The 26,154-nt window shown below is 43.0% G+C and overlaps 1 protein-coding gene across 1 annotated transcript in view; it reads right to left on the reverse strand.

The window, feature by feature from the left end:
- Positions 1–26,154, reverse strand: part of acsl6 (acyl-CoA synthetase long chain family member 6) — a gene marked incomplete at both ends in the record, with an annotated part of 80,570 nt that overhangs the window by 45,936 nt on the left and 8,480 nt on the right. Inside the window, 4 exons of the mRNA XM_080749054.1 lie at positions 1,919–2,020; positions 2,515–2,579; positions 8,643–8,757; positions 10,905–11,125. Of these exons, the coding sequence (XP_080605180.1) occupies positions 1,919–2,020; positions 2,515–2,579; positions 8,643–8,757; positions 10,905–11,125 (503 nt within the window). The remainder of the gene's footprint in view (positions 1–1,918; positions 2,021–2,514; positions 2,580–8,642; positions 8,758–10,904; positions 11,126–26,154) is intronic.

The raw sequence follows: 26,154 nt of genomic DNA on the forward strand, positions 1-26,154 counted from the left end.
ATTCTATGTGTTCTAGATCTATAAATTATGTGTTCTAGTTCTATATTTTTTAGATTGATTCTATGTGTTCTAGATCTATATTTTTACATTCTATGTCTTCTAGATCTGTGTGTGTGATGGGAGTAGACAAATACTTGCTTTATGCAAATGTAGCATATTTACTATTATTTGAAATAATAACAAATACTGTCCGTAATAGGCCTAACAAATATATAACTTGAGAAAATATCTGCTTCTATAGGACAGATTAATAGTGAAAGGACCACCACTCATCGAGGTGCTGCATGCCTGAAGAAGGTCTATGACCAAAAGCTTGCACTTTATTTAACTGAAAATGAAGAACATGATTTTGCACACTTTTGAGTGTACGGAGGCTCCCTTAAATCTTTCATTAGGACAGATTTAAAATAAACATTTATACTTGGCATTCAATCAATAAACCCCAGCATCCCTATTCTAAGGGGATATTCACCAAAAGTAGCAGATTTACAAGCTCACTACAAGATATTGATACATTCTAAATAGTATTCTGAGGCACCCTGGACTGGTGTTATTGGGCGCCCTAGTTCACTATGAGAAAGTGATTGAGAAACACAGCTGTTATTATGATGTACTGTAGAGACACTGTGATGACTAGTTGGAGATGTGTGGCACACAAGCCATAGTCAGCCAGACCTGCCGGATTTCAGCCGGATTCGGGCCAAACCTGTTTGCTATGTGGGTTCTCTGGCCGTTGTTGCATGCATTCGGTGGTCACTGTTGTGTTGGTGCGGGGGTCTGGGGAGCACTGTATAAAGGACGTAGGCTACTATGTGCTCGAGCGCTCCTGTTCTTGGGAGTGTGTTTGTCTGGGGCTCGCGCTGTACAGATGTGCCGTTTCCACGCTTCGGTATTTGCTGCGCGCGACGCCGTCAGCGCTAATATTGTAGTTGTGATCGTGGTCGTCTGCTGGCCGTTTGGAGGCAGCCCGACTGTCGGGAGGGTAATTAAATGCCCCGATTATCGTGTAGTGTACGGCCGCCTTTACTAGTCAATTTCGGCCGGGATGCGACTCATTGTGAGCTTGTAGATTTGCTAATTGCTACGTTTTCTGTGTGTTGGTCGTTCAAGCCGTGTGTGTGTGTGTGTGTGTGTGTGTGTGTGTGTGTGTGTGTGTGTGTGTGTGTGTGTGTGTGTGTGTGTGTGTGTGTGTGTTGTGCGTGCGTGCGTGCGTGCGTGCGTGCGTGCGGTCGCGCATGCGCATATCCTGTTCAAACTCAACGAGACCGTTCTCAATTGACGGTGAGGACACGGTGAGGACACACATTGCTGCCTATGGGGAGCTCTGTTCCACACAGCTCCAAAAACATACGATGTGCCCAGGGAAAAATCTTGATGGACATACAGTATATTGACAACAATATACTGTACCATTTTTCTGTTATGCCCTATATATAGCGACAAAAGCGGTTCACTGTGTGTGTGAGAGTGTATTTTCCTGTATGGACTCTCCAAGCATGCTTCGGGGTGCTCACATGTTTTTAGTCATATTTTAATCAAGTTGTTGTTTGCCACGGGAATGTGTTTGGGAGGTGTTCCATTGTGCTGCGTTTATATTTATATTTATTTAACATGTGTAAACCAGGAGGGTACAGATGATATTGTGGGGAGCGCACCCCACCCCCTTTCTGTGCTCGGAAATTCACTGAGTTGTTTGGAGACACATTTCTGGTTGTTGTTAGAATTGAAAGAAAAAGAGCGTTTCTATAAAAATCATTGTCATGACGTCTTCCAGAGGTAAGAAGACCGGTGTTTACATTACAATATTTCAAGTATAGATTAGTCAGTTTCAGACAGACAGAGACAGATGCACACGCACGCACGCACGCACGCACGCACACACACACACACACACACACACACACACACACACGGTTACCTCTGGCCTGTTCTGAGCGAAGACCCCTATGAACTGACTAGGGTTGGGCAGACATCCCTGGTGCAGCAGGCCGGAGCCCAGGTACTCCGCCCGGCATGTGACCTGAAACAGGAGGTTGAGATCTGATGTGATGTGATGTTTGTAGCTCTAGTTTGACAAACAGTGGGCAGTGTACACCCCAACCCCTCATGTTTCATGACAACTAATGCAGCTGGCCATGGCTAATTTTAATTACTGGAAATTAGTGTCCTGGCTATTACTATACTAACGTAACAGGCTATTGGCTATACAGCCAGCAACGTGCTAGCTCAAAATAATAGCATGAAAGTGCTCTAAATAGCACAGCACAAAAAACAAGGAAGTACTCTGTTCAAGATGTAAACAAGATGTCATTTCAGTGAAATGGCTTGTGTTTACATGAGAGGTGTGAGATGTGGTTAGATTACAAGTTGTAAACTGACCCATTTCTGGGAAATGCATTAATGAACCAACCTTACTGTATTATCACCAATGTAACGGTGCTTGCATACTGTAAGTCTGTCATATTAGACCATGACATAGTCAGACGGCTTGAGAAAGACACTTTTTGAACTAACCTCTTTGTAGGAAATCCATTTGTAAGGCTGGTTGGGTAGCCGAGAGCCTAGACAAGGACCATCACCTGTTGAATGCATACATAAAATAAAAGAGGTTAGCGGAAAAACACGGAACTGAGAACAGAGATGTGGCATATTTGATGGTCAACTGGTACAATCACTTTACCATAATAATCCTGGCATTTAGGGCATGTATAGGCAATAGAAATTTGGTTTTCTAAAATAGCCAATCTCCAAGCTCATAACGCATCTACACAATGGGAGCTTGTAGATCTGCTAGTATTTTGTCATTCTATTTGTTTTTGAACAATATTTATTCATCTTTGTCCTGTCTCTGTCTCTATGTGTAAGCCTATTATGATACCTGGTCTAGTTTTCTTATCTTACTTCTACGGTTTGTTCCTGTCTGCCCCAGGCCTTTCTCATCTGTAATCACCTCCGGTGTGCATATTATATCTGCTCTTTTAAGACTCTGTCTGATAGTCTTTTAATGCCAGTAAATGAATGTTAAGCCTGGTGATATTAGCTTACAGTAAAGTGCGTAAGCTTGTTATGTATTGTTGAATACAATCGCTCAGCCATTCAATCTTAGTGGTTTATACAATGGCATATATGATTATTTGTTCTGATTCACAAGACATAGTGCACTATATAACCAAATTGGCCCATGTTACCCTATATAAATTGCATATTGTTGAAAACGGATGGTATTCCCCATTAAGTCTGTCTGTCGGATTTAAAAATAGTTTACCGTTTTACCAGTGAAAGCTATTAACACTAGTGACTACATAACACGGTTCCCCTTTCCATTTCCTGAAAAGTCATGGTTTTGTACATACAAGGTTTCTGCCCGACAATGACGTTGTGTAGGGTTGTGTTTCAGGTTTAAAGCAACGCTATATGGGAAATTAAGCTCAGAAACGGGTAGTTAGTGTACACAAGTAGTTATGCACAGAGCCTGTTTGTATTCATGGTCTTTATCTACCTGCTGTATCCTGCTTGCATGTGAATATGTGTACATTTTTATTTCACTCCTCAATTCCTGCCTTCCTGCTTTTATATTGCTCACAGCCTTGAACCTCCCACACACTTAGATCTCTCCGCATCGCATCCTCCTGCACACTTAAATGAAGAACACAGGACGCCTGTGGTTTGCCTTCCTACGCTCCAACATCCTAGACGTCCTTCTCCCTCCAGGCTCCCAAGCAGTGGAATGACCCCCCCCCCTCTGGTCAAGACTGCAGACTCACTACTAATCTTCCACCGCAGTCTGAAGACACAACTCTTCAACGCACCACCACCCCCGACTCCCAATTCCTTGTATCACTTATTTGTCACCTATTAATTGATAGATCATATTGGTTATGCCCTCGTCTGGTCTCCTTCTACGCACCTGTCGTCTTTGTACTGTAGGTGTGCAAAAGATATTATTGCGGTAACAGCGGTTTTCAACCTTTTTCATATCAAGGCCCATTATTGATTCATCATTTGAGCCACGGACCACCATTTGATGAGATTTTGAAGTAGCAAAAATATATTATGTGTATTTAATAAATATTGAACCAATGAAAAGTATTAACAAGAGCTTGAGACTAAATGATAACTACTTTGGAACAAAGGTTAATTTAACCATTTCCTGAAAAGTAACTGTTTTGGACATACAAGGTTTCCACCCGAACAGTGACGATATACACTCAGCCTCGTTTCACAGTAATTTCACAATCACTGTTCTGCTAAACTAAGAAAGTAATTGGGAATGAGTCATTCGTGACCATGTAGTATGACGAGGAGACGTGTTGAAGTGTTAAAACGTGCTTTGTGGTGACTCAACCAGTGACCACGTGACAGCGGCGGCTCCAGAGAATTGTGACTGGGGGGGGGGGCTATGGGGGAGCTGGCTATTTTAGAGCAAGGGCTAATTAATTTTGGCAACAAACAATAATGAATAGTACTAATATGACAAACGAGTTTCTCTCGCTTAGGGGTGTGGATAATTGAACAGACCAGATCTTTGGCAATTTTCAGCTCCAAATCTGACAACTGTAGGTGATCGGATAGGGTTTTTGTGTGGCTGAAGATAGATAGATAGATAGATAGATAGATACCTTTATTATCCCAAGGGGGAAATTCAGTTGTCCAGTAGTAGCACAGCAGTATACAGTTATTTACAAAGTTACAGAGACGTAAGAAAAAATAGATAAGAGGGAAAGAAACAAGAGAACAAAAAAAAAGAGCAGTACAGTACCAATAAAGAGAAGGTGCATCAATAGAGGGGGCGAATAATATATAAGTATATATACATAAAGTGTCTTGCAAAAAAGACCATAGCAGTCAATGCTAGTTAGTGCAAACAAGTATCTCACTGTCATTGTTAAACAAAGCAAAAATACTCAGAAACTACCAACACAAACTAATAGTGCAAAGTCAAAAAAAAAAAAAATCAGTGCGAAAAAAGAAGAAACTAGGAAGCGTGTCACCGCAAGACGCACATGAGCACTCTTCCTGGACGGTCCTTTTGGGTCAAAGTCAATACAGCAATAGTTCCTTAGAGGTCAATGTCAATACAGCAAAGGTTCCGTCAGTCTAAGTTAGGAAGGGAGACCTTTTCAAGCGTCCGTTATGTGTCTCGTTGTACAGCTTAAGGGCAGCCGGTACAAAAGATTTTCCTAATCTCTCACATCTCCGTCCTGGGTAGGTAAAGCGGTCGTTTCCTCTCTTACTCCAGTAACTGGTGATCTCTAGATGGAGGGGGTGGGAGGAGTTCTCCAAGATGGAATCCAGCTTCCTCGCTGTGCGCACACTGGTTACTTCCTCCACCCCCTGCAGAGAGGACCCGACGACAGAGCCTGCTTTCTTCACCAGTCTGTTTAGGTTAAACGTGTCACCTGCTCTGTTGTTGCCACCCCAACATGTTATACCAAAAAAGAGGACACTAGCCATGACAGACTGATAGAACATCTGTAGCATCCTATTGCACACCCCAAACGAAGATGCTTTCCATCATAAAAAGTATGATTTTATAGTATGGTTTACATAGAAGTCAGTCAATTGTATTTCACATATTCATATATATTTAATTTATTTATTCCTTAAATATTTTTCATCACAATTGGGTTTGTGGGGTGGAGGGGCTTAGGGGGTGCTAAGCCTTCATCAGGGGGGCTAAAGCCCCTTCTAGCCTATTCCTGGCTCCTGGCTGTGAGTTATGAGGACCCAAGTTCCGATCCGACTCCTGTCTTATCTTGCATGCAGTGGTGGTGGTGGTGCAGTTACTTGAGGAAATGTTTTGAGTATCAGTACTTTATTTGAGCTGTTTTGTTTTGTTTTTAGTTTTTAGTTCTGTTCTTAGAACTCATTTCAAAGACATGTTGTACTTTTGACTCTACTACATTTCTAAAAAGAGACCCCCAGTGGGTCCCTACCCACGCGAGTGCTTTAACTGAAGTTGAATGGAGTGCTTTAACTCAAGCAACTTTAACTGAGCAACTTTCATTGGAGTCGTCGGGTAATATTTAGTCTCCAGAGTCCAGAGCCAGACTGTCGACTCAGACAATTTTCAAATGCTTCCATCATACAGCCTGTGCAAAGGAAGAGGCGAAAACGATCCACCTTCTCCCAACTTCAGTTCCATCTTTGCAGTCGGGTAAATTGGTCGCCCTGTAAATCAAATTAGACGAAGCATATACAGCTGGCTGCTTTGCAGAAAATTAAACAATGTTTTAAAGGGGTCACGTGGGGTGTTCAAGTCCTTTCTCGGCTTTCGGGAGGTGTAGTTCCAGACTATATGTAGCATTGGTTCTCAAAGTGGGGACCCCGTGGGGTCCTTGAGAGGGTTCCAGGGGGTCCTCAGATAAATGATAGTTAGGAACCAAAGGGACCCTTGGGTCTGTAACTCAGAGAGTGTACAAATGGAAGCATTTGGCAGACCATTTGTACACTCTGACATTAAATGGGGGTCCTTGGCTAATGAATGTCACCCCCAGGGTCATTGAAATTAAAATGGTTGAAAATCACCGCTAGAACTGTAAAAATCATCTCTTATATGGGGGTCCCTGGCACATCTTTTTCTAATGGGGGTCCGTGGGCTAATAAGTGTCAGTTGGGGGCCCTGGACATGAAAAAGTTTGAGAAGCACTGCATAGCATTTGGAGATTGTGGAGTAGTTGTCTGGCTTAGCGAGACTAGGAAATATTTGACCAGGATAATCATCTATAGTCTGCAGTATACAATGACTCACTGCTTGTATGTCTGCTCTCTCTCTGCCCACAGTCAGGGGCGTCACAAGGGAGTTACTGGGGCCCAAGGTGGAGGGGCCCTAGTAACTTTATCTATTGAAAAATAGCAGATCTACAAGCTCACAGCGCGGCACCGAGTGCCACGCTGCGAGCTTGTAGATCTGCTATTTTTGAAAAGTTGTGAAAATGTGTGAAAATCTTTGAATATATGTATTTTTTAAGCGAACATTTCTAACTCAAATTTTGCTTCTGGGGGGGTCCCTGGAACTAAATATTTTGAGATCGGGGTCCGTGGCCAAATACATATCATCTTGGGGGTCCTTGACATAGGTTTCTTGCACACATTTTCACGATTTTTCCAAAAATAGCAGATCTACAAGCTCACAGCGCGGCACTCGGTGCCGCGCTGTGAGCTTGTATATCTGCTATTTTTCAAATAGTTAACATTCATGGGGGGCCCGCAGTGAATCCTTGTACCCAGGGCCCAGAATTTGGTGTGACGCCCCTGCCCACAGTGTCCAGTCTCTCTACACTAACCTCTAAATAAAGCAAAATGTCGCTGTCGGGCAGAAACCTTGTACGCCCTATACTTCCCTTCCCTACTACAGTGTCACACAAAAGTAGCAAAAATGGGCGATCTATACAAGTTCACAGTGTGTCGTGACTCGTGATGCGACACGCTGTGAGCTTGTTAAAGGACTTTGTTTACATCCCTTATCAATCCATATAAAATAATAGAAGAGGGATGTAAACAAAGTCAGTCTGACAATGGCCAAAATGATTATTTTATCATTATTTTATGCTTTTTGTGGTAATTTTTGAATAGAAACACATATATGAAGCTTAATCTTTTTTATAAAATATTTTTCGAAACATTATTTTTATTTTAGCGTCCGTTTTTCAAGAAAAGGTTGACTATTGCTCCTTTAAATCAGCTATTTGTGGATTTGCTTGGGAATCGAAAGCGGTCATAGGTGTCTCTGGGTCTTATAAATAATGAACCAATGAAAGGTATTAACAAGAGATTGTGACTAAATAACCACATTGGGATCGTTTGGAATTATTATTTCCTCTTTTACGCTCTTGGACATGTGAGGTTTCCACCTGACAGCGACGAGATGCATCATATAAATCAATACAAAAGGGTATAAAACGGTGCATTGTGAGTCAGCGGCGACTAGCGGTGTGGGCCGTTGCCATGGAGACCACAAGACGCACTTTCCCTGGGGATTGAGAAGGTACACTCAGACCACGGTAGTACAAACCTGATTCATGGTTCATGTGCTGGACGACAAAAATAACGCCTTTTCATTTTGTTGGTGTCTGGCAGAAACCTTGCGTTTCCATAATATTCATATTTTTATGCTTTTCTTTTTTTCTTTTTTTTTTCTAAATTGAAGCCAGGCTATGTAACTTTCCTGTTCTACCCTGGATTTGAACCCGGGTCTCCTTTTAACCACTGAACTAGCTAATAGAGCCTGCCTGCTTGCTTGCTTGCTTGCTCAGGGGAGAAGTATTGACATTTCAGATCACATTTCATGTCAAAACCAGACACAGAATGTTGCAATCGAAGAGCAGGAAGACCAAACACCCCAATTGTATAAGTTATGTTGTATTAGCATACTCTACCATATGACAAAACATCATCTAATTCACAAAGAAAAGTTACATAATACAGCTTTAACCTCCTATTTTCCACTATTCAGTGTGTGTGTGTGTGTGTGTGTGTGTGTGTGTGTGTGTGTGTGTGTGTGTATATGTGTGTGTGTGTGTGTGTGTGTGTGTGTGTGTGTGTGTGTGTGTGTGTGTGTGTGTGTGTGTGTGTGTGTGTGTGTGTGTGTGTGTGTGTGTGTGTGTGTGTGTGTGTGTGCGCGCTCACACAGTCCTACCCACCAGATATGTGCAGGCCTCTCTGAAACACCTCATACATGGTTTTTGCATCGTCATGGTAGTGAGACAGCAGCTTGGAACTATCGCCCATCATTGACCTACGACCCCCACCTTCATGCTGATGGAGAAAGACAGACAGACAGACAGACAGACAGACAGGGAGACAGACAGGGAGAGAGTGAGGTTACTTTGCATAATAGTCTCTGTTCCATCCCAATTCTGCGAATATCTTTGGCAAACATTCCGCTAAAAAGAGGCGAAGATCGCCGATCAACAAGGTCACAGCGTGTAGAGATGCAGAAGGACCCCTTCGCTCGAAGAGAGATGAGGCAGGGACCCCCACTACATCCACCCATCTTCATCCGCTTATCCAGAGTCAGGTCGCGGGTGGAATAGTTTCAGCAGAGTACCAGACTTCCCTACTTCATACTGAGGGATCCTGAGGAGTTCTAAGGCCAGCATGGAGATATAATCCCCCCATGTGGTCCTTGGAACGCCCCCTGGTCTCCTCCCAGTGGGTCAGCCTCTTCTAAGTGACTATGGATTGCTTCCAAGTGATGCTGCAGCTTTGATGGGGGAGGCAGTGGCTGCAGGGGTAGAGTTGTTATCTTAGACACGGAGGTTTCCTATAGGGTTCCCAGTTCAATCCCGGGCTCGCCCAGAGTTAGTGTCGAAGAGTCCTTGAGCAAGACTCTGAACCCCACCTAGTTGCTCCCGGTGAGCAGGTTGGTGCCTTGCATGGTTTCCTCCGTCATCGGTGTGTGGGATGATTAAGATGAAGACTATACCAGGTATGTATTTATGTTCGGTATCTCTGGCAGCCATGGCAACACAACACACAACTCATCATGAAGCTGGTCCATTTCCAGTCTGCTGCTCATGTATAGCCTGAGCCTCAGCACACCTCACCACAAATGGGCGCTGATTCATGACACAGATGTTACACTACATTGTTCTGTTCACGCGGGTCGTGGTTTGGGGACAGAAATACATTCCATTTCTGGGAATGTCCTGAAAAATGCTGGACCAACAAGAAACGATCCCTCCCTAACATAAGGACATGCACTGGAACCCATTGTATGTTAAGTAATGTTGCACTGGGGAGGGGTTGTTAAACTCTAGAGGGACCAACAGTTCACAGCGCAAATAAAAGCAACATGTGAAACGTGGACTGCTTGAGCTGCGAGAAAAAATGAAACACGACACACAAAAAGCAGATGTGAGTCCTTGCTCTGTGCGTGTGTGTGTGTGTGTGTGTGTGTGTGTGTGTGTGTGTGTGTGCGCGTGTGTGCGCGTGTGCACCCGTGGTTTTGTACACAAACTAGGTCAGGGTGCTATTACTGGTCCATCAATTACTGTAGATACTTTCAACACGCTTAGAAAATGTCAAATCTAGGCACGCTACCCCAAAGGTTTCACACACCTTCCACACAGAGTGATTGATGACTGCTAACCAAACCAAATCAAACCACAGTGGGTTGGGTTTAGTTTGGCTAGCATGGCATGGCATGGCATGGTTGAGGTGTGTCCATCCATTGTATACCCTGTTGAATGACTTATAAACCCCACAAAACAAAACAAAACAAAACCATCATTCTGTAAAACACTTCTTGCAGCACATATAGCTTGGGGCAAATAGCCGCCGGACACCAATTAACCACCGTCCACCAGGGATTCAAATTGATTTTGTGAATTAAACATCCAGGCTACTATTAAGAAGAATACAGTAATTGTACTATGCATGAATGTATGTACAGTACAGTATATTATGTATGTATACTGTATATGTATGTATACATATTTATTTGAGTTTTTTTCTCATTATTGAGCGGTGCTCCTGTAAGAAGCCAACTGCTCCTACATCTGGCATTGTCCGTTTGTCCTGAGAAAAGGGTCGCCCAGGGTCACATTGGCCAGGCTTTGCATGACGCTTAATGAAATTAACTCGTAAATAGCTCCGCTCACCTCACACCCAGTGTGATTTTTATTATTACCGGTATTATAATGCAGTGGTTCTCAAAGTGGATTCCAGGGACTCTGTGGGTTCCTTTATGGGGGTCTAAATTGACCCATACAAGTCTGTAACTCTGACAGTGTGCAAATGGAACCAAATGAACCCGTTCCATTTGTACACTGTCAGAGTTAAGGGGAGACCTTCAAATTTGAAAGTGTGAGAAACACCGTTATAATGAATAAGACAAATAATGAAACAGAAAACTGCAGGACATTGTCCCTTGGAGGTGAGCGGCGAGCGCTGACACTTACGGGCACCTCCTCAGACTGGTGGAGCAGGTCACAGGGGGGCTTGATGGGGCGGGGCCGGGTGGCCAGCCAGTATGCCAGCACGGCGGCCAGCGCGCCGATGCCCACCAGCGTGGACGTGGGCAGGGAGCGGAAGAACTGGCTCAGCTCGTCAAACTCTGGTATCCGCAGGCCACTCAGCAGCTCCGGGGCCTGCATCTTCTCCATCAGCGTGGAACTCAACTCTGGAGGGAACACAGGAGAAGAGGAGTGGGGTTTAACTCAGTGCTTTTCAATCCTTTTCATACGAGGGTCCAGTATTTATTCTGCACAATCGCGGACCACCATTTTGATGAGATTTACCCCCTCAGACCCAAAATACATGCTGTATTGATGTGGTACCATAGGACTCACAGCCAAACGTTGATCAAAATAACAATTTTTCTACATTCTCTAATTGTGTAGGCTTCTTGTAAATTAAGTGATGCAGGTGTTAAACAATAATTTACTAAAAGGAAACCAAATAGACCCCTGATTTAATTTTAAAGATCTATAAGGGTCAATTTGGTTACCAACTCTCCATCATTTAGCTGGGGACCACCTGGAACCCCCTCGAGAACCACTGGTGGTCCCCGGACAACTGGATGAGAACCACTGGTTTAACTGAAGCACTGACTGATGCTGACCAAGATCTCTCTCTCACTCTCTCTCTCTCTCTCTCTCTCTCTCTCTCTCTCTCTCTCTCTCTCGCATAGACAGACAAACAGACAGATTGGGTTACCGTTAAACAATGGTTATAGCTGTGATGATTAATTATTTTGCCCAGCAAAGCCATTAACTCATACCACAGCACACATCATCTGACCAACGGTGTTATGCCGAACCGAAGCAGATGCAAACGCTGTGGCGGGGACACCTGATGGGAATTAGCCCAAAACAAGAAGATATGGGAACCACAGATTATCTGCACTTCTCCTATCTGCCTATGAGCTCTCATGTTGGGAAGCCTGTGGTTGGCTGCGGTCCTCCTTCTCACCTTGGCTTGAGTCAGATCTGCGGGCTGTCAGAGATGATCGAGAGCTCAGAGGGGGGGATAGGAGAGAAGTCAGACAGTTGTTGTCTGTATACAGAATGTGGTGGGTTCCACGTGGTGGTTACTGGCACAACCGTGAGGCATGCATTTCCAGGAGGCACGCAGAATTCTGCATCTCTCTCTCTCTCTCTCTCATAGATAAACAGCTATGGGATTGGGGGAACCTCAACTTCCTCTTTCATAAAATTTGTGCTGCGAAATAACTTTGCTCTATACCATGAAATGAAAGACGATTGCTCATAATTGATTGCTCATAATTCCACCCACCGATCACTACCGGTAGGTTTGTCAGTTCCCTGTCGTAGTTTCACTGGACTGTAATTTGGCCCCAAAAGAGTGGTGTAAAGTAACTAAGTAGGCTACATTTATGCAAGTAGATCTGTTATTTTCAAATGATTTTTATGCACTTTATACATTTGAAAATGTGTGAAATTGGACGTTCTGCATAATGAGTACTTCGTACTTTTGGTACTTTAAGTACATTTTGATACGAATATTTTAGTACTTTTACTTAAACAATTAGGGACTTTTACAGAATATTTCTACATTGCAGTACTGATACTTTTACTTAAGTAAAACATTTTATATATGTATGTGACACAATAGTAGCCACTTCCTCATGTTTTTGTATCACCAATACGAGAAAACAGTGTCATCAAGTCCCTCGAAGATACCATTTTTATTTATTTATTTTGGGGGGGGGGGCCTCAGTTCCAGTAAATCTAAATGAGAAATTGACAGCATCCCGTCAATGTCTGGTATGTATAATAGCTAGGTCTAGGTAAGTTACATATGTGATGATAGGAAACTGATACTGACAGGTTTTTAAGAAAAAGGAACAGAAATATATCGTGATCCTAATGCTCCCACAGTGTATTGAAATAATTATTACCACAAAGTCTTACCTCCCTGTCTCTCCAGCACTTTAATAAACATTTTCAGGTGCGTCACCAATTTCATTTAATAGCATAAATAAAACCCATTTATCAGCTTAAACTTTATAGTTTTCCAATTCTATACATCTCTCCGGATGTCCTGAACGATTGACAATGACACACCGCAGTTCATTATATAACCCCAAATCTCGCTCACACTCTCTGTCTCCCACAAACACACACAAATAAAACCTGTGTAAAATAACCTGTGTAAAATGCGCTGAATTGGGAGGCAAAAGGGAGACACTTTATTGTGTAGATAAGTCAGGAACAACAGAGTTGTTGTTACTGGGAAGCTGTCGCATAGAGTTATGAGTAGTCCGTGAGTTGAAATGCCATATCGCTGTGCTGGTCCTGGTTATAAACTTGTGTGCTGAACAGTCAAAACCAGTTGTATCATTAATTTTAATATGTGACATACGCTTAAAATGAGAGGGCTTAAAATGAGTAAAGATGTCTATCAGGTTGGCCTACTGTAAACTAACAACAATGGGCAGGCATTTGAAGATGAAACATCTTCAAATGTCTTCAAAGCCTCTTCACAGCTATCCACTGTACTCTGCAAATGTGGCGTCCAAGTGTTAGGCTGCATTTGTGCACCTGCTTGTCATTAATGTATAAAAAACATGTATGGACATTATTTATTTTATCAGATGTATGAGAAGAATTGTTTTAACATGCCGGAGATTGGGACCAGCAGTTTAAAATCCTATCGCGTCCACTGGCCCATATATGAGCATTCCAATATATCAGGGATCTCCATATGTGTATAAAAGGGTACCCTCCTTGCAATCACGCACACATGCATCTCCAAATACTGCATGGGCACAAAAGGGAGACAAACAGACTGGTACTCTGACAAAACCCCCAACACATGACTGACATATTGGTCGGATCAGCAGTTCGAGGTACGTAGGTGTGAGCCTAAAGTTCTGTACCAGTAAGACTCCCTAATCGGGAGATAAGCGACCGTAGGTCACATGTATACACAAAGAGTAGGGAGCAGTGTCCCCAAAAAATGTGGACGGATCCATGTTGATGACATGAGTGTAGACATACTGTGTACCGAGTTGAGTGATTTTAGGGCAAAAATTGGAGGAGCAGTGTCCAAAAATGTGTTTTGCAAGAATCGGCCTCATGGTGGCGCTAGAAGAGGGCCATGTGAGAAATGAGGGGTGGGGTCTCCGCGCCGCCGAGGCGGACGAATAGGTACCGGCCCCGGCTCTCCCGGTGGCTCCTAGGCCAAGTTAGGGCATTTTATGTGCGCTGCAGTGGCAGGGGGTCCTCCACTGGGGGCGCCACCACTTTTGCATCCGTTCTGGAGCACAAGGAGTCGGTGGTCCCCGGGAATTCCCCGTGAGCAGCCCCGTTGGGGTGGTCATTTGGTCATTTTTGCACATTTGGTCATTTTTTACATCTGGGGGTCCCCCAGGGACCTGGGGGTCCCTGGAGCTCCGGGGGTCCTTGGAGGTTGTAGTTTGGCAGGCAAGGAGTGTGTGTGCAAAATCTGGCATGGATCGGGGCAACGGTTGCGGAGATATGAGCAGGGCAAAAGTGTGACGTGTGACGTGTGACGGACTGACGCACGGACACCTGGTGGAGCTTTCTGTAGTAAGTGCGACCTACGGTCGCAATAAGTTCACTCAGGTGATGACCTGAAAATGTGTTTTCTGTTAACTAACTCTGTTCAGAGTTAGAGAGTCAGGGAAGCCCCTGTTACTGAACAAACACTGTAGTCTAGGACAATGATTACTATGGGAATAAAGAGCTTTGTAACACCCATTTTGACAAAAATAAATGCACCATGGGAGCATCCTCCAGTGTGCAGACTCTATTTCTATTTTAAAAAGCATTTTGGATGTGTGTGCTGTGTGAACTTTGTGTTTCAGAAAAGAGAGAAACGTTTAGAGCATTATATTAGTATCTGTCTTGTTTCTTTTTTTTTACTGTTCTGGAGATCAAACACCACACACCATGCATACACACATGGACGCATGCACAGCACAGAACATCATCTATTGACACAGATCATTTCCATGCGGGAACCTTGCCTATAGGAGATGACCCACTCAAATGAAGACAGAATCTACTAGGCCTCATTTTGATCTGCTGTGTCATAATAAAGAGGACAGTTGGGGGGGCAGCAGATGGCTTGCTTGCTGAGTAGGGCTCGTGGGGAGCTGTTAGGGGTTAAGTGTCTTGGTCAGGGGCTGGGGGGTGGGGGGTGGGGGGGACTCGGGAACCTTTTGATTCCACGGCCTCCCTACCCAGTCGGTCTGCTAGGGAACGACCTCATGCTGTTCTGCTGTGTCATCACAGAGGGGACAGGGAATGGCATCACATTTTGCCGTGTCATCATAGAGGGGGAAATCTCGCTGTTCCTACGTCCCATCATTTCGACTAAGGGAGTCGGCAGGTTAGCTACTCACTGAGGTTAGGGTTTGGGTTAGGTTTAGGCATAGAGGTTAACATTCACCCAAGTCGGCCGGTTAGCTTTTCACCAGGTTAAAATTCACCCGTGTTGAAAAGATGAACAATCAAACAGATGCTATGTCACAATGTCGACACGCTCCCATCATAGAGGGGACAGGGACAGCCCTCACATTTTGCCGTGTCATCGTAGAGGGGACAGGGAATGGCTAATGCCATTCTGCTGTGTCATCACTCATCATAGAGGGGACAGCGACAGCGGCTACATGAATGGCACATTCATTGGGGCAGTAGTGCTTCAGGGGTAGAGTGGCCACTTGGCAGCCAGAAGGTTCCCAGTTTGATGCCGGGCTCCCCCAGAGTTGCTGTCGTGGCAATTAATTGGCCCATGGCACAGGCAGAGCCTGGATATTGGACTGGTGTGGAGATTTAGACAAATTACGTTTAGGCTGGGGTTGCATGGTATTCAATTGGCTCATTAGGGCCACTACCAGAGCCTGGCAACCGCCTATACAACCGACCCGAGGCGGAGCACTCCCTGTGGTGGTGTGCAACACGCGTGGTGAATTTGACATATATATCTGTGCATTTATTGTAAGATTGAACAATGACGATAGGTAACTTTAACCACTTTCAAAGTAGAGATTTTTTAAGTAGATAAAATAGGCAATGTATAAACTCACAAGACATTGTGATGCAGATTATGTCAGATTATAGATCTGCTATTTTTGGTAATTGTTGTATGACAAAGTTTAAGACTTAAGACTTAAGTGGTCAACAGTAAACATTGCTTATACAGAACAGATGATGGACAGAGGTATCAAACAGACTTTCATCCCGCTAGCATATTCACCCAAATGGGGGTACATTTTTACACTCTCAGGGTTAATATTCACACTGCGTATTTTACTGTGCAGGAGTTACCAAACCAGTATATAGTGGAAGTGTATATTTTTTGTATATTACAATGTTGACAGGCAGTGTCCTGGTACACCTGGGCACAGCAACAACACTGTGCCACTGTGCCAGGTTTATATATAGTGATCAGCAGTAAATATACCCACACACCAATGTCCCTGAGCTGTAGAGAGCCCCAAAACAATTGGTAGTTGTCGGGTGTTATTTATGTTTTTTTGTGTTTAACTACAGCTGGTGAATGATACTGTATATACACAAGTACTTTTTCCACAGAGCACCACAGAGAGAGGTCTACAGTGTCTAGAGAGAAGGCCTCCAAAATAGATCAATGCAAGAATGTTGTCTTTAATTTAAGACAGCTGTGTCACAGATGTCTTTCGAAGACATGTGGGCAACTGCATATATTTAACGCCAATCACTCTAGTTTGTTTTCTATTCAGACGTGCCCAAAACTACTTTTTGATGCCCCAAGTATGATCCACATTAACCCTATTCTGGGCATGTCATAATAGGTGAACATTCTGCACAAATAGGTGAAGATTTGGCGAAAATAGCAGATCTGTGATGCCTTCTGAGATTCCGTATCTAAGACTTGGGGATACCAGTCAAAGAAGTATAAATGGTTTATGTGACAAATAAAGGTGAAAATAGAATACAAAATACTAAAGATAAAAGTGGAGGCGCATGTGATGCGATTGTGGACTAGTAGCCAACAACAACTCAGGACTCCTGAATCACTGCCCTCCACACTCTCCTATCTAACATCAGTCTAGATCATGCAGGTCTAGAGCTCTACAGTGTTGTTAGCTAAGCTATCGTGTCGCAGTGCATCTATATAGGTGGTGCAATTCTTGCCTTTCCTGGCTTTAGCCTGGGATGGCTCCCATCGTGTCAGTTTGCTTGCCACTAGTTCCAGGTGCCTAACGCAGTGCCAGCCTCATCCTTCTCTCTCTGACTTTGTCGGTGACCCGTGGTAGGTCCACGTAGAGGACCACATTTCTGATGTGGCCCTTTCCTGTTGTGCTGTGAGGGTCCATGTATCAGGCCCATACAGCAGTACTGACTCCACTATAGCTACGAACAGCCACGTCTTGAGATCTTCTCCCATGTCTGATTTACACACTCTCCTCATCCCATGGCACATACTGTACCATTGAGTTGCATACAGTGTTGTTTTGTTGCAACTCTAGGGACAACAAGTAGGCTAGCCCCAGATGACCTAAAAGGTTGACTTGTAGTAAATGGATGTTAACCCTTTCCAAGCCACGGGGAGCCCCTTAATATTAAAACCGGAATATATCGGACATCTGAGCAAGGAGTCTCAGCCGCGTCGCTTTTTCCCGTACTGGGTCATTAAAACTGAAATAAATGATTTTTATCCGAAAATCGGTGATCGTCTAACCTTCCCTAGTCACCGCTCGTCCATCGATAGCTCATGGCTGCTCTGACATGAAGCAGAGGTGACGTCATGGCCTTTCCTTCTTCATGCTTCCTTGACACCGTCCGTTTACTGTCTGGAGGATAACATTAGCATAGCTGGAGTGCTAAGGGCTAAGCTAGCCAAAATGGTCACATCGACTGTTCAGTTATTCTTGGATTATATGCATGGATTATTATGCGCACGGATCGCGCACGCGAAACGCACGGGGAGATCGATGCTCGGCCAAAACTACCACTCTATCCCAACGGAGATCCAGATAATCACGGTGAGCTAATGACCTGGGGAAAAAAAAAGAAAAAACAACGGTGCGGTCCAAGAAGGAGTGGTGGCGGGCTCATGTTTATAAACATAATATTATGTCTCAGATCACAATAAAATAATAGAAATTTCACGGCTAATCTACCAACAACCATTCTATTTCGGCTGGCAAACTGTTAATGGTTAATTGATTGCTCTGCATTTCAACAGCGCCTATGAACATCATGCACATGTTACTTTTACACTGGGACATGCCCATTCTTTTTTCTGGGTTCAGAATGAATGAAAGCTGCTGTCATTACAGTGTGTGCTGCCAAGAAAGATTTTTTGCCACTCAGTAGGCGTTTCCCGCATAACTTCCGGTTGTGATGATGTCACGCGCATGCATAGCCTCTATAGTGTCTTTACAGTGTGTGTTACATTCACACATTGAAGAAAGTAGTGCACGCACATCCGTGGCCCAGGTGCTAGACAAGCAGAATCATCAAGAAGGACATATAGAGTCTGTACACTGGTTATGCTCCATAAGTGTATTGCTGGTCAACGTTTCGATCTTAATAGATCTTCATCAGGACACACATCAGGACACACAATTCATACATTCACACACAGACAATGGAGGAAACGGCGGCACTGCAAGGTAAACCTGCTTATCATGAGCATGTAGGGGTTAGGTGTCTTGCTCAAGGACACTTGAGACCGTTTGGTAATTAAAACTTCTGCACTTTATTGGCGCGCTCACACACACACACACGTACAACACAGGTTGCAACTTTGCACAGGCCAGATCCAGCATATGGATATGGTCACACATAAACAATTTCATTAGTGTGGTTGCTATAGGGAACTACACTATTGTTCTAGGTCCAAGAACTTTTATGTCGCCTAAAGGAAACCTGTTTTCATTTAACTTTTCTGTAACCCCAAAACTCCATTGAGTTCAATGGACCTTTTCTGTTCCTTTTCCCTTTCCGTTGACTTTCTAGTTGTGAGGAGACAGCACTACTGACTAGCGCCACCATGCCCCCAACACATTTCCCAGGTTAATAGGTCCCTATTAGGTCCTAAATGGGTAATGGTAGTGGATGGAGAGTGAGGATTTATCATTTCTGTCCAACTAAGCAACAGCAACCAATGGGCTCAAAGAGACTCAGAGCCCAGATCACCACCCCACTGTCACCCTCACAACCAAGCATCAACCAATGAAACCACTGCATGGCCGTAATCCCGGGCTATGGGTCTACTCTAGTCATTATGGGAAGTTCGGAACTATTGTACATCATAGCAAAATAGTAATAAACAGCATACATGTGGGGAAAAAGGCGCTCATGTGGCGCGGTGTTAAAGTCCCTGCCCACCACCACATGTGAATGTTCAGATGGTTGTCTAACCCACTGAGGGTGCATGCAAGGACATGACTTCATTTTATAGTAGGCTAGTAGGAAGTAGGATAGTAGATTACTGTAATGATTGATGTCCTATAAAATTGCTTTTTGGTGCTTATTGTGGTTGGTTCACTTGGTTGGCTCTCTTGCGAGATGCAATTATAGAAAAGATACAATGAATTCCACACATGCTGCGTGGTTCTGTTGTTCTGCATGCAGCATGTGTATGTTTTTGAGTGTGTGATGTGTGTGTGCATTCAAATGCTTTAAACATGGTTGGCTGTGTGTGTGTGTGTGTGTGTGTGTGTGTGTGTGTGTGTGTGTGTGTGTGTGTGTGTGTGTGTGTGTGTGTGTGTGTGTGTGTGTGTACTAAATGCATGTTAACCTCTTGACTTAAACCCTATAAACTTTGTTACAACTAATATTAGGCCTGTTTAACTCTCACCCTTTTTTCCCTGTCCATACTGTCTCCGAAACCGAACCTTTTGTTCGAAAGGTCCGGTTGGACTACAAAATGACGTCACTCGCGACTTCTGAAAAGCATTACACTGAATTAGAGTTCGGAAATCTGTCGGAAAGTCTCAACTCTCCGAAGAAGGGGTTTCGGAGAGACTTTGTCTTTGTCAAAATAGATGATTTACAAGCTCACAGCTGCACTCTGACAACGGATACAACAGGTACATACTGTAACTGGAGGATGTGCGTTCCCATCGCCCTAGTATGCTTAATTTATATGTCATACGCAGTGAAAATACCGTATGACATCCACAAGCTCTCAACACATTGCAGTGTGATTTGTTGTGAGCTTGTGCAGTAGATCATCTGTTTTCTCTATTTGTCATACAACAAAGTATACTGTATAGGAGGGGTGATGCCCTGTATAAGAAGCCCTATAAAATAGCGAAAATAGCTGATCTACAGGCTCACACATCGACATTCAGTCGCAGGCTTCTGACCATTTCAAGCTCTTTGGAAAATGCCTCATCTCGACACATTTGACCATCAAAATGAGTACTGGCTGAATATGAGCACTCTCTGATTCAATATAAAGGATAATGGGTGGGAGTTACTGTAGGCCTAGTAGTTGCTGTCATGTTGATTAATTCTGGAAACCCTGGCCTGGACCACAAAGTAGTGGTACCTAGTCTGGTAATCCAGCTCGGCAGTGTGTCGCGGGTTCGAGGAAAACTCTGCAAAGTTGCAAACCCTACCATACTTCACAAGGTGTCTTTGATCATCTTCAGACGAGGTAATTTAGCTGATGAAGCAGTAAGTTCTGACCAAAACATTCCCAGTTTTGGCACGCAACCCATGCCACAACCTACAGTATGTTAACTTGGTTGTGAATGGCAGTGTTGTAAAGTAACTAAGTACATTTACTTAAGTACTGTTAAGTACAATTTTGAAGTATTCGCACTTTACTTGAGTATTTCCAATTTCCAATACTTTTACTTCTACTCCACTACAACTCGGATCGAAATATTGTACTTTTACTCCACTACATTTATTTGAAAACTTTAGTTACTAGTTACTTTTTAGATATAAGTTATAATATGTTAAAACATACATGAACCACTTTAGCCATGTTTTATAACTAGGCTGTTTGAAAATAGCCGATCAACAAGCTCACAACGCGTCGCATCGCGATGCGTTGTGAGCTTGTAGATCTGCTATTTTCAAACATTTTGTACTTTTACTTTTGGTACTTGAAGTACATTTTGATGCCAATACTTTCGTACTTATTACTCAAGTACATTTTGAATTCCAGACTTTTACTTGTAACGGAGTACTTCTACATTGCAGTATTGATACTTTTACTTAAGTAAAGAATGTGAGTACTTTTTCCACCACTGTTGAATGGTAAATGTTGCAATGTTACAATTATTGTGCATTACATTCACGCACGCACGCACACACACACACACACACACACACACACACACACACACACACACACACACACACACACACACACACACACACACACACACACACACACACACACACACACACACACTCATACACCTTTGGCGGAGGAAACCATGCAAGGCACCAACCTGCTCATCAGGAGCTTACTCAACTGAAACGGTCAAATAGGACCAATAATTAATGTTTTCAGAGTAAAGAGAATGCTGTATATTTATTACAAAAAGAAGATGTTTTAATATGTTGTATTCATGCTGTAAAATAACATTAACTTTTTGACAAACATAGTCTTCTTTTCCTTTGTCTGACAATCAGAATGTGGCAGAGTAGTCTTGCTGTGTCATCCTCTGTTGCACAGTGGGGCATCAGCCATCCTCTATGGGGGGTGCAAGTGTCCAGTGTCCTGTTGTCAGGGGCGTCACACCAAACTCTGGGCCCTGGGTACAAGGATTCACTGCGGGGCCCCCCATGAATGTTAACTATTGAAAAATAGCAGATATACAAGCTCACAGCGCGGCACCGAGTGCCGCGCTGCGAGCTTGTAGATCTGCTATTTTTGAAAAATCGTGAAAAATGTGTGCAAGAAACTTATGTTTCTGTCAGTGGTGCTCAAACGTTTTCATGTCAATGATATGTATTTGGCCACAGACCCCCATCTCAAAATATTTCGTTCCAGGGACCCGCCCCCAGAAGCAAAATTTGAGTTACAAATGTTCGCTTAAAAAATACATATTCAAAGATTTGCACACATTTTCACGACTTTTCAAAAAATAGCAGATCTACAAGCTCGCAGCGCGGCACTCGGTGTCGCGCTGTGAGCTTGTATATCTGCTAAAGTTACTAGGGCCCCTCCACCTTGGGCCCTGGTAACTCAGTCCCACTTTCCTACCCCTTGTGACGCCCCTGCCTGTTGTAAATTCATTGTTCGATAGTAACCTGGCTTACTTTCCTCTCTCTCTGTCCCTCTCTCTGTCTCAGTCTCTCTCTCTCTCTCTCTTGACTTGGCACTGTCTTGTGCCTGGCTCGTACTTTTCCGTGCAACAGAATATAAATTAAGCATTAAGGGTTGTATATGTAAATGTATACTAAACTGTAAATGTATTGTTTTAAAAATGGTTCCTGAGGACCTATGGGGTCCCATGGCAAGCTCCCCTTAGATTGCACCCCTTCCATGAGTTTATCTGTGATGGTAACAGAACAAGAGGTTTGGTTTCCACCCTATATGGTTTTTTATTAGACTGTAGTTATGGGCCCCTATCTGTTGATACTGTTTGGAGGAATGATGTACCAAATTTGGACCCTGACTTTTGTTGGGACACAGTATGGTCTAACATTAGGCTATCTTCTAGAAATCCAGACCATCAACAAATTCATTTAAATTTTGTTCATCGGACTTATTTAACTCCCCGCAGACTATGTGCTATGAGGATTTTGAATAATCCCAACTGCACTCTCTGCGCCTCAAATAGTATTGGTACCTTCCTTCACATGGTTTGGGAATGCCCAAATGTGTCGTCATTCTGGAATATGGTTGCCTCCAAACTTTCAACTATTTTTAGTATTAATATCATATCTTCTCCTTCTTTATTTTTATTAAATGACGTCTCACAGTTGCAACTAAACAATATACGCAAGCGCATCTTCTTTGCTGGATTAACGGCGGCGAAGAAGATGGTAGCTACGCGGTGGAAACCTCCTCATACGTTAACGTTTCGCCAGTGGGCCTTGACCTTTCTAGATATAGTATATTTAGAGCAGTCGATAGCAAGGTTACACGGAGCAAAAGAAGAAAACATTAATATGTGGTCGGACATTGCAGATAAGCTTAAGGCTATGATTCAAGAAATCACTATATAGTGGTAACAGCCTAGCACAGGCATGCACTATTGTACATTCCGTGTTGGTCCGGGGAAAGGGGGTGGGTGGGTTTTCTTTTCTTTTCCTTTTCTTGTTTTGCTATTGTTTGTGTTGTTTGTCTGTTAATTGCATTTTTCTTTTGATTAATGTTTTACTTTTTCTTGTTCTATTCATATGTATGTCTCTAATTTCATGTTATGGAAAATAAAAATAATTGATAACAAAAAAAAAAAAAATGGTTCCAACTCAAGTGGATGGCAGAGCCCACACACTAAATCTATAACGACAATGACAGTGGCGAATGCTAAGGTTGGGGTCGAGGATCGCTTTCAGATAGATTTGATGAGCAATAGAAACAAAGACAGCCAAACAAATTCCATCCATAAAGGGCATCATATTCAACACATCTCTGACATTCCAACATGTTTACAGAATGTTATCTTCACACACACACACACACACACACACACACACACACACACACACACACACACACACACACACACACACACACACACACACACACACACACACACACACGCACACACACACACACACACACACGCACACACACACGCAGGTCTTTAAGTGCACAAGGACTGTTGCTACAGCTGAGATGAGAACAGCATGTCAGCACAGCAGCATCCTGCAATGACCGACAGCACCGCCGCACCAGAACAGCATCAATGACCTCGCTCACATCCACCTCGCACTGCAAAAATCCTCAGTTTTAATTGAATTCAGAGGGTGGATTTTCTCACATTCCATCCATTTTTCCAATCCAATCCATTTTTAAACAACAGGGCATCGGATTCAGTTTTTCTTTACAGTCCCTATAGCACCTTTTTATTTACAATATAGTCTTTTAGCAGACGCTCTTAGCCAGAGCGATTTACAGTAAATTGCATAAACCCTAGTTAACAAACGACTGGACTCACAAACAGAGTCCAAAGAGGACAATGTAGTGCTTCAAAGAAACTATGGAACCAGGTGAACATACAACCTAGTATCTATCTAAACAACATGCTGTCTGAATAACATTCTTAAAAATGGTGGTTAAAGCAAAAACAAATCTAAAATAACAAAACATGTCGACAAGTAACCAACATACAAACAGATCTATCTGTACAGTATAACTAGCATCTATCATAAAGGTGACAACCTCTGTGCTATTTTAACTCAGAGGGTGTGCAAATGGTCCCGTACAAAGCCATTTTTACACTAACAGGACCATTTTTACACATACTCTTAAATTAGCACAGAGGAAATGTCTCTCACTTTTTCCACCAACAGCTATTGCTGTTCAAAAACAGCACACATTTAATTTGCTATTGTAACATCTTCTCTTCCACAAATCCTTTGTGTTGAATTAGTTCCGACTGAATTGCTGTAGTTCACCACACAATAACATTTACCGTATGAATGTACATTCTGTATATCCCAGGTGCTCATTTATTCTTCCACTTAAATTCTGTATGTTCTATGTTCTGTATATTGTCGTGTGGCTGCAACATAGATACTGTATGTATCTCAGTAACCCAGGGAAGTTGCATTTACTTTGTACTGTATAGTCTATGCTCTGTGTATATTGATGCTGTTTTTATGCACACCAATAAGGTTATTTAAACATCTCTAACTTAACTATAACACTTTACACTTTATTAGTATACCCTATGTTTTATATCACGCTCTGGCTTCAGAATCCCTTTTATGCCCATATGAGTTCCCTGATGTCATCAATATTAAGCCCTTATCTAACAGGACCTCAAATGGGAATGCCCATATATGGAGGCCACATCGGCCACATACCACACTAACAGAATCCATATGGCCAAGACAGCCCATCTGTGTGGCTGGTTCTACAGACAGGGATCTCCATGTATGGGCATAAAAGGGTACGATGCATGTTTGGTCTCTTACAGCATATCTCCATATACAGTACATGGATCTCCATATATGGGTACCAGGGGTCTCCATATATGGGTAACTGGTCCGATATACAACACTGGCCAGATGGCCTAGAAATTGGCGCAACCTCGCCCTAAAGTGAGGTCCTAACCCATGTCGCCCTGAGGCGTCTTACTAGTACTAAATACATTAGTAATTGTTAGCACAATGTGGCAGTGTATGCCACACCAACATTTCACTACACATAGTCTACTACTATGACCTTGTGACAAATACAATCTCTTTGAAACTTGAATAGTGGGTTTTTCATGAGTAATAAAAAAAAAATCAATGTCAAAAGCACACATCTTCCGAGGTTTGAATAAATAAAAGAAAATCCCAATTACTTTTACGGTGAACCAGCACAAAGATTTTTGTACAGTCACAGTGGGGTTCACTGTAGTTTCCTTGAATTTGACATTTTGATTAGGCACTTTCATTTGCAGCAAAGCTTTGGTTAATTACCAAAGCTATTACTTACGAGGACAATTTAGATTTCTGTGATTGATTTGATGATTTTGTTTATAATTAAGTAGTAGAGTGTAGAGAGACCGGAAGCCAAGGTCAAAGAGAAGAGACGCTTACTGTAAGTGACATTGTCAAAAAGTACATACTGTACTTTTATGCATAGATCTTTGCCTCTGGAAAAGAAATTCATCAGAACTCTGACCACGGGACTCTGGCAATCAATTAATTCATGACCTGACGAAGATGTATTGACATCGAAACGTTGTCACTCTTGCCTGCACCCTGTATTAATAAAAAAGGCTCTAAAAGTCTGTGTTTGCTCCAGTATACTCCTTCTACACATTCAAGTCCTGTTCCTGAGATGCACCGGACCGGCCTGAACCAGGCTAGAGGCGCGATGGATACTCCTCATGCTTAATCAATTAATACCTTTGCAACCACTATATTAATGGCAAGTATTTCCTACAGCTTTATGTCAAAAGACCTGAACTAACACTTTAGATTGCCAACACTAAAAGATCGCATTTATAGCTCGTCTAAAAGGTCCTTTCACTTTGCATCACATTGTTTCAAGATTTTACAAGCATCTGTGAACAGATTTCAGACACATAAGAAA

Source organism: Nannobrachium achirus (assembly GCF_963921795.1).
Source record: "Nannobrachium achirus genome assembly, chromosome: 19".
Taxonomy (NCBI): Eukaryota; Metazoa; Chordata; class Actinopteri; order Myctophiformes; family Myctophidae; genus Nannobrachium; species Nannobrachium achirus.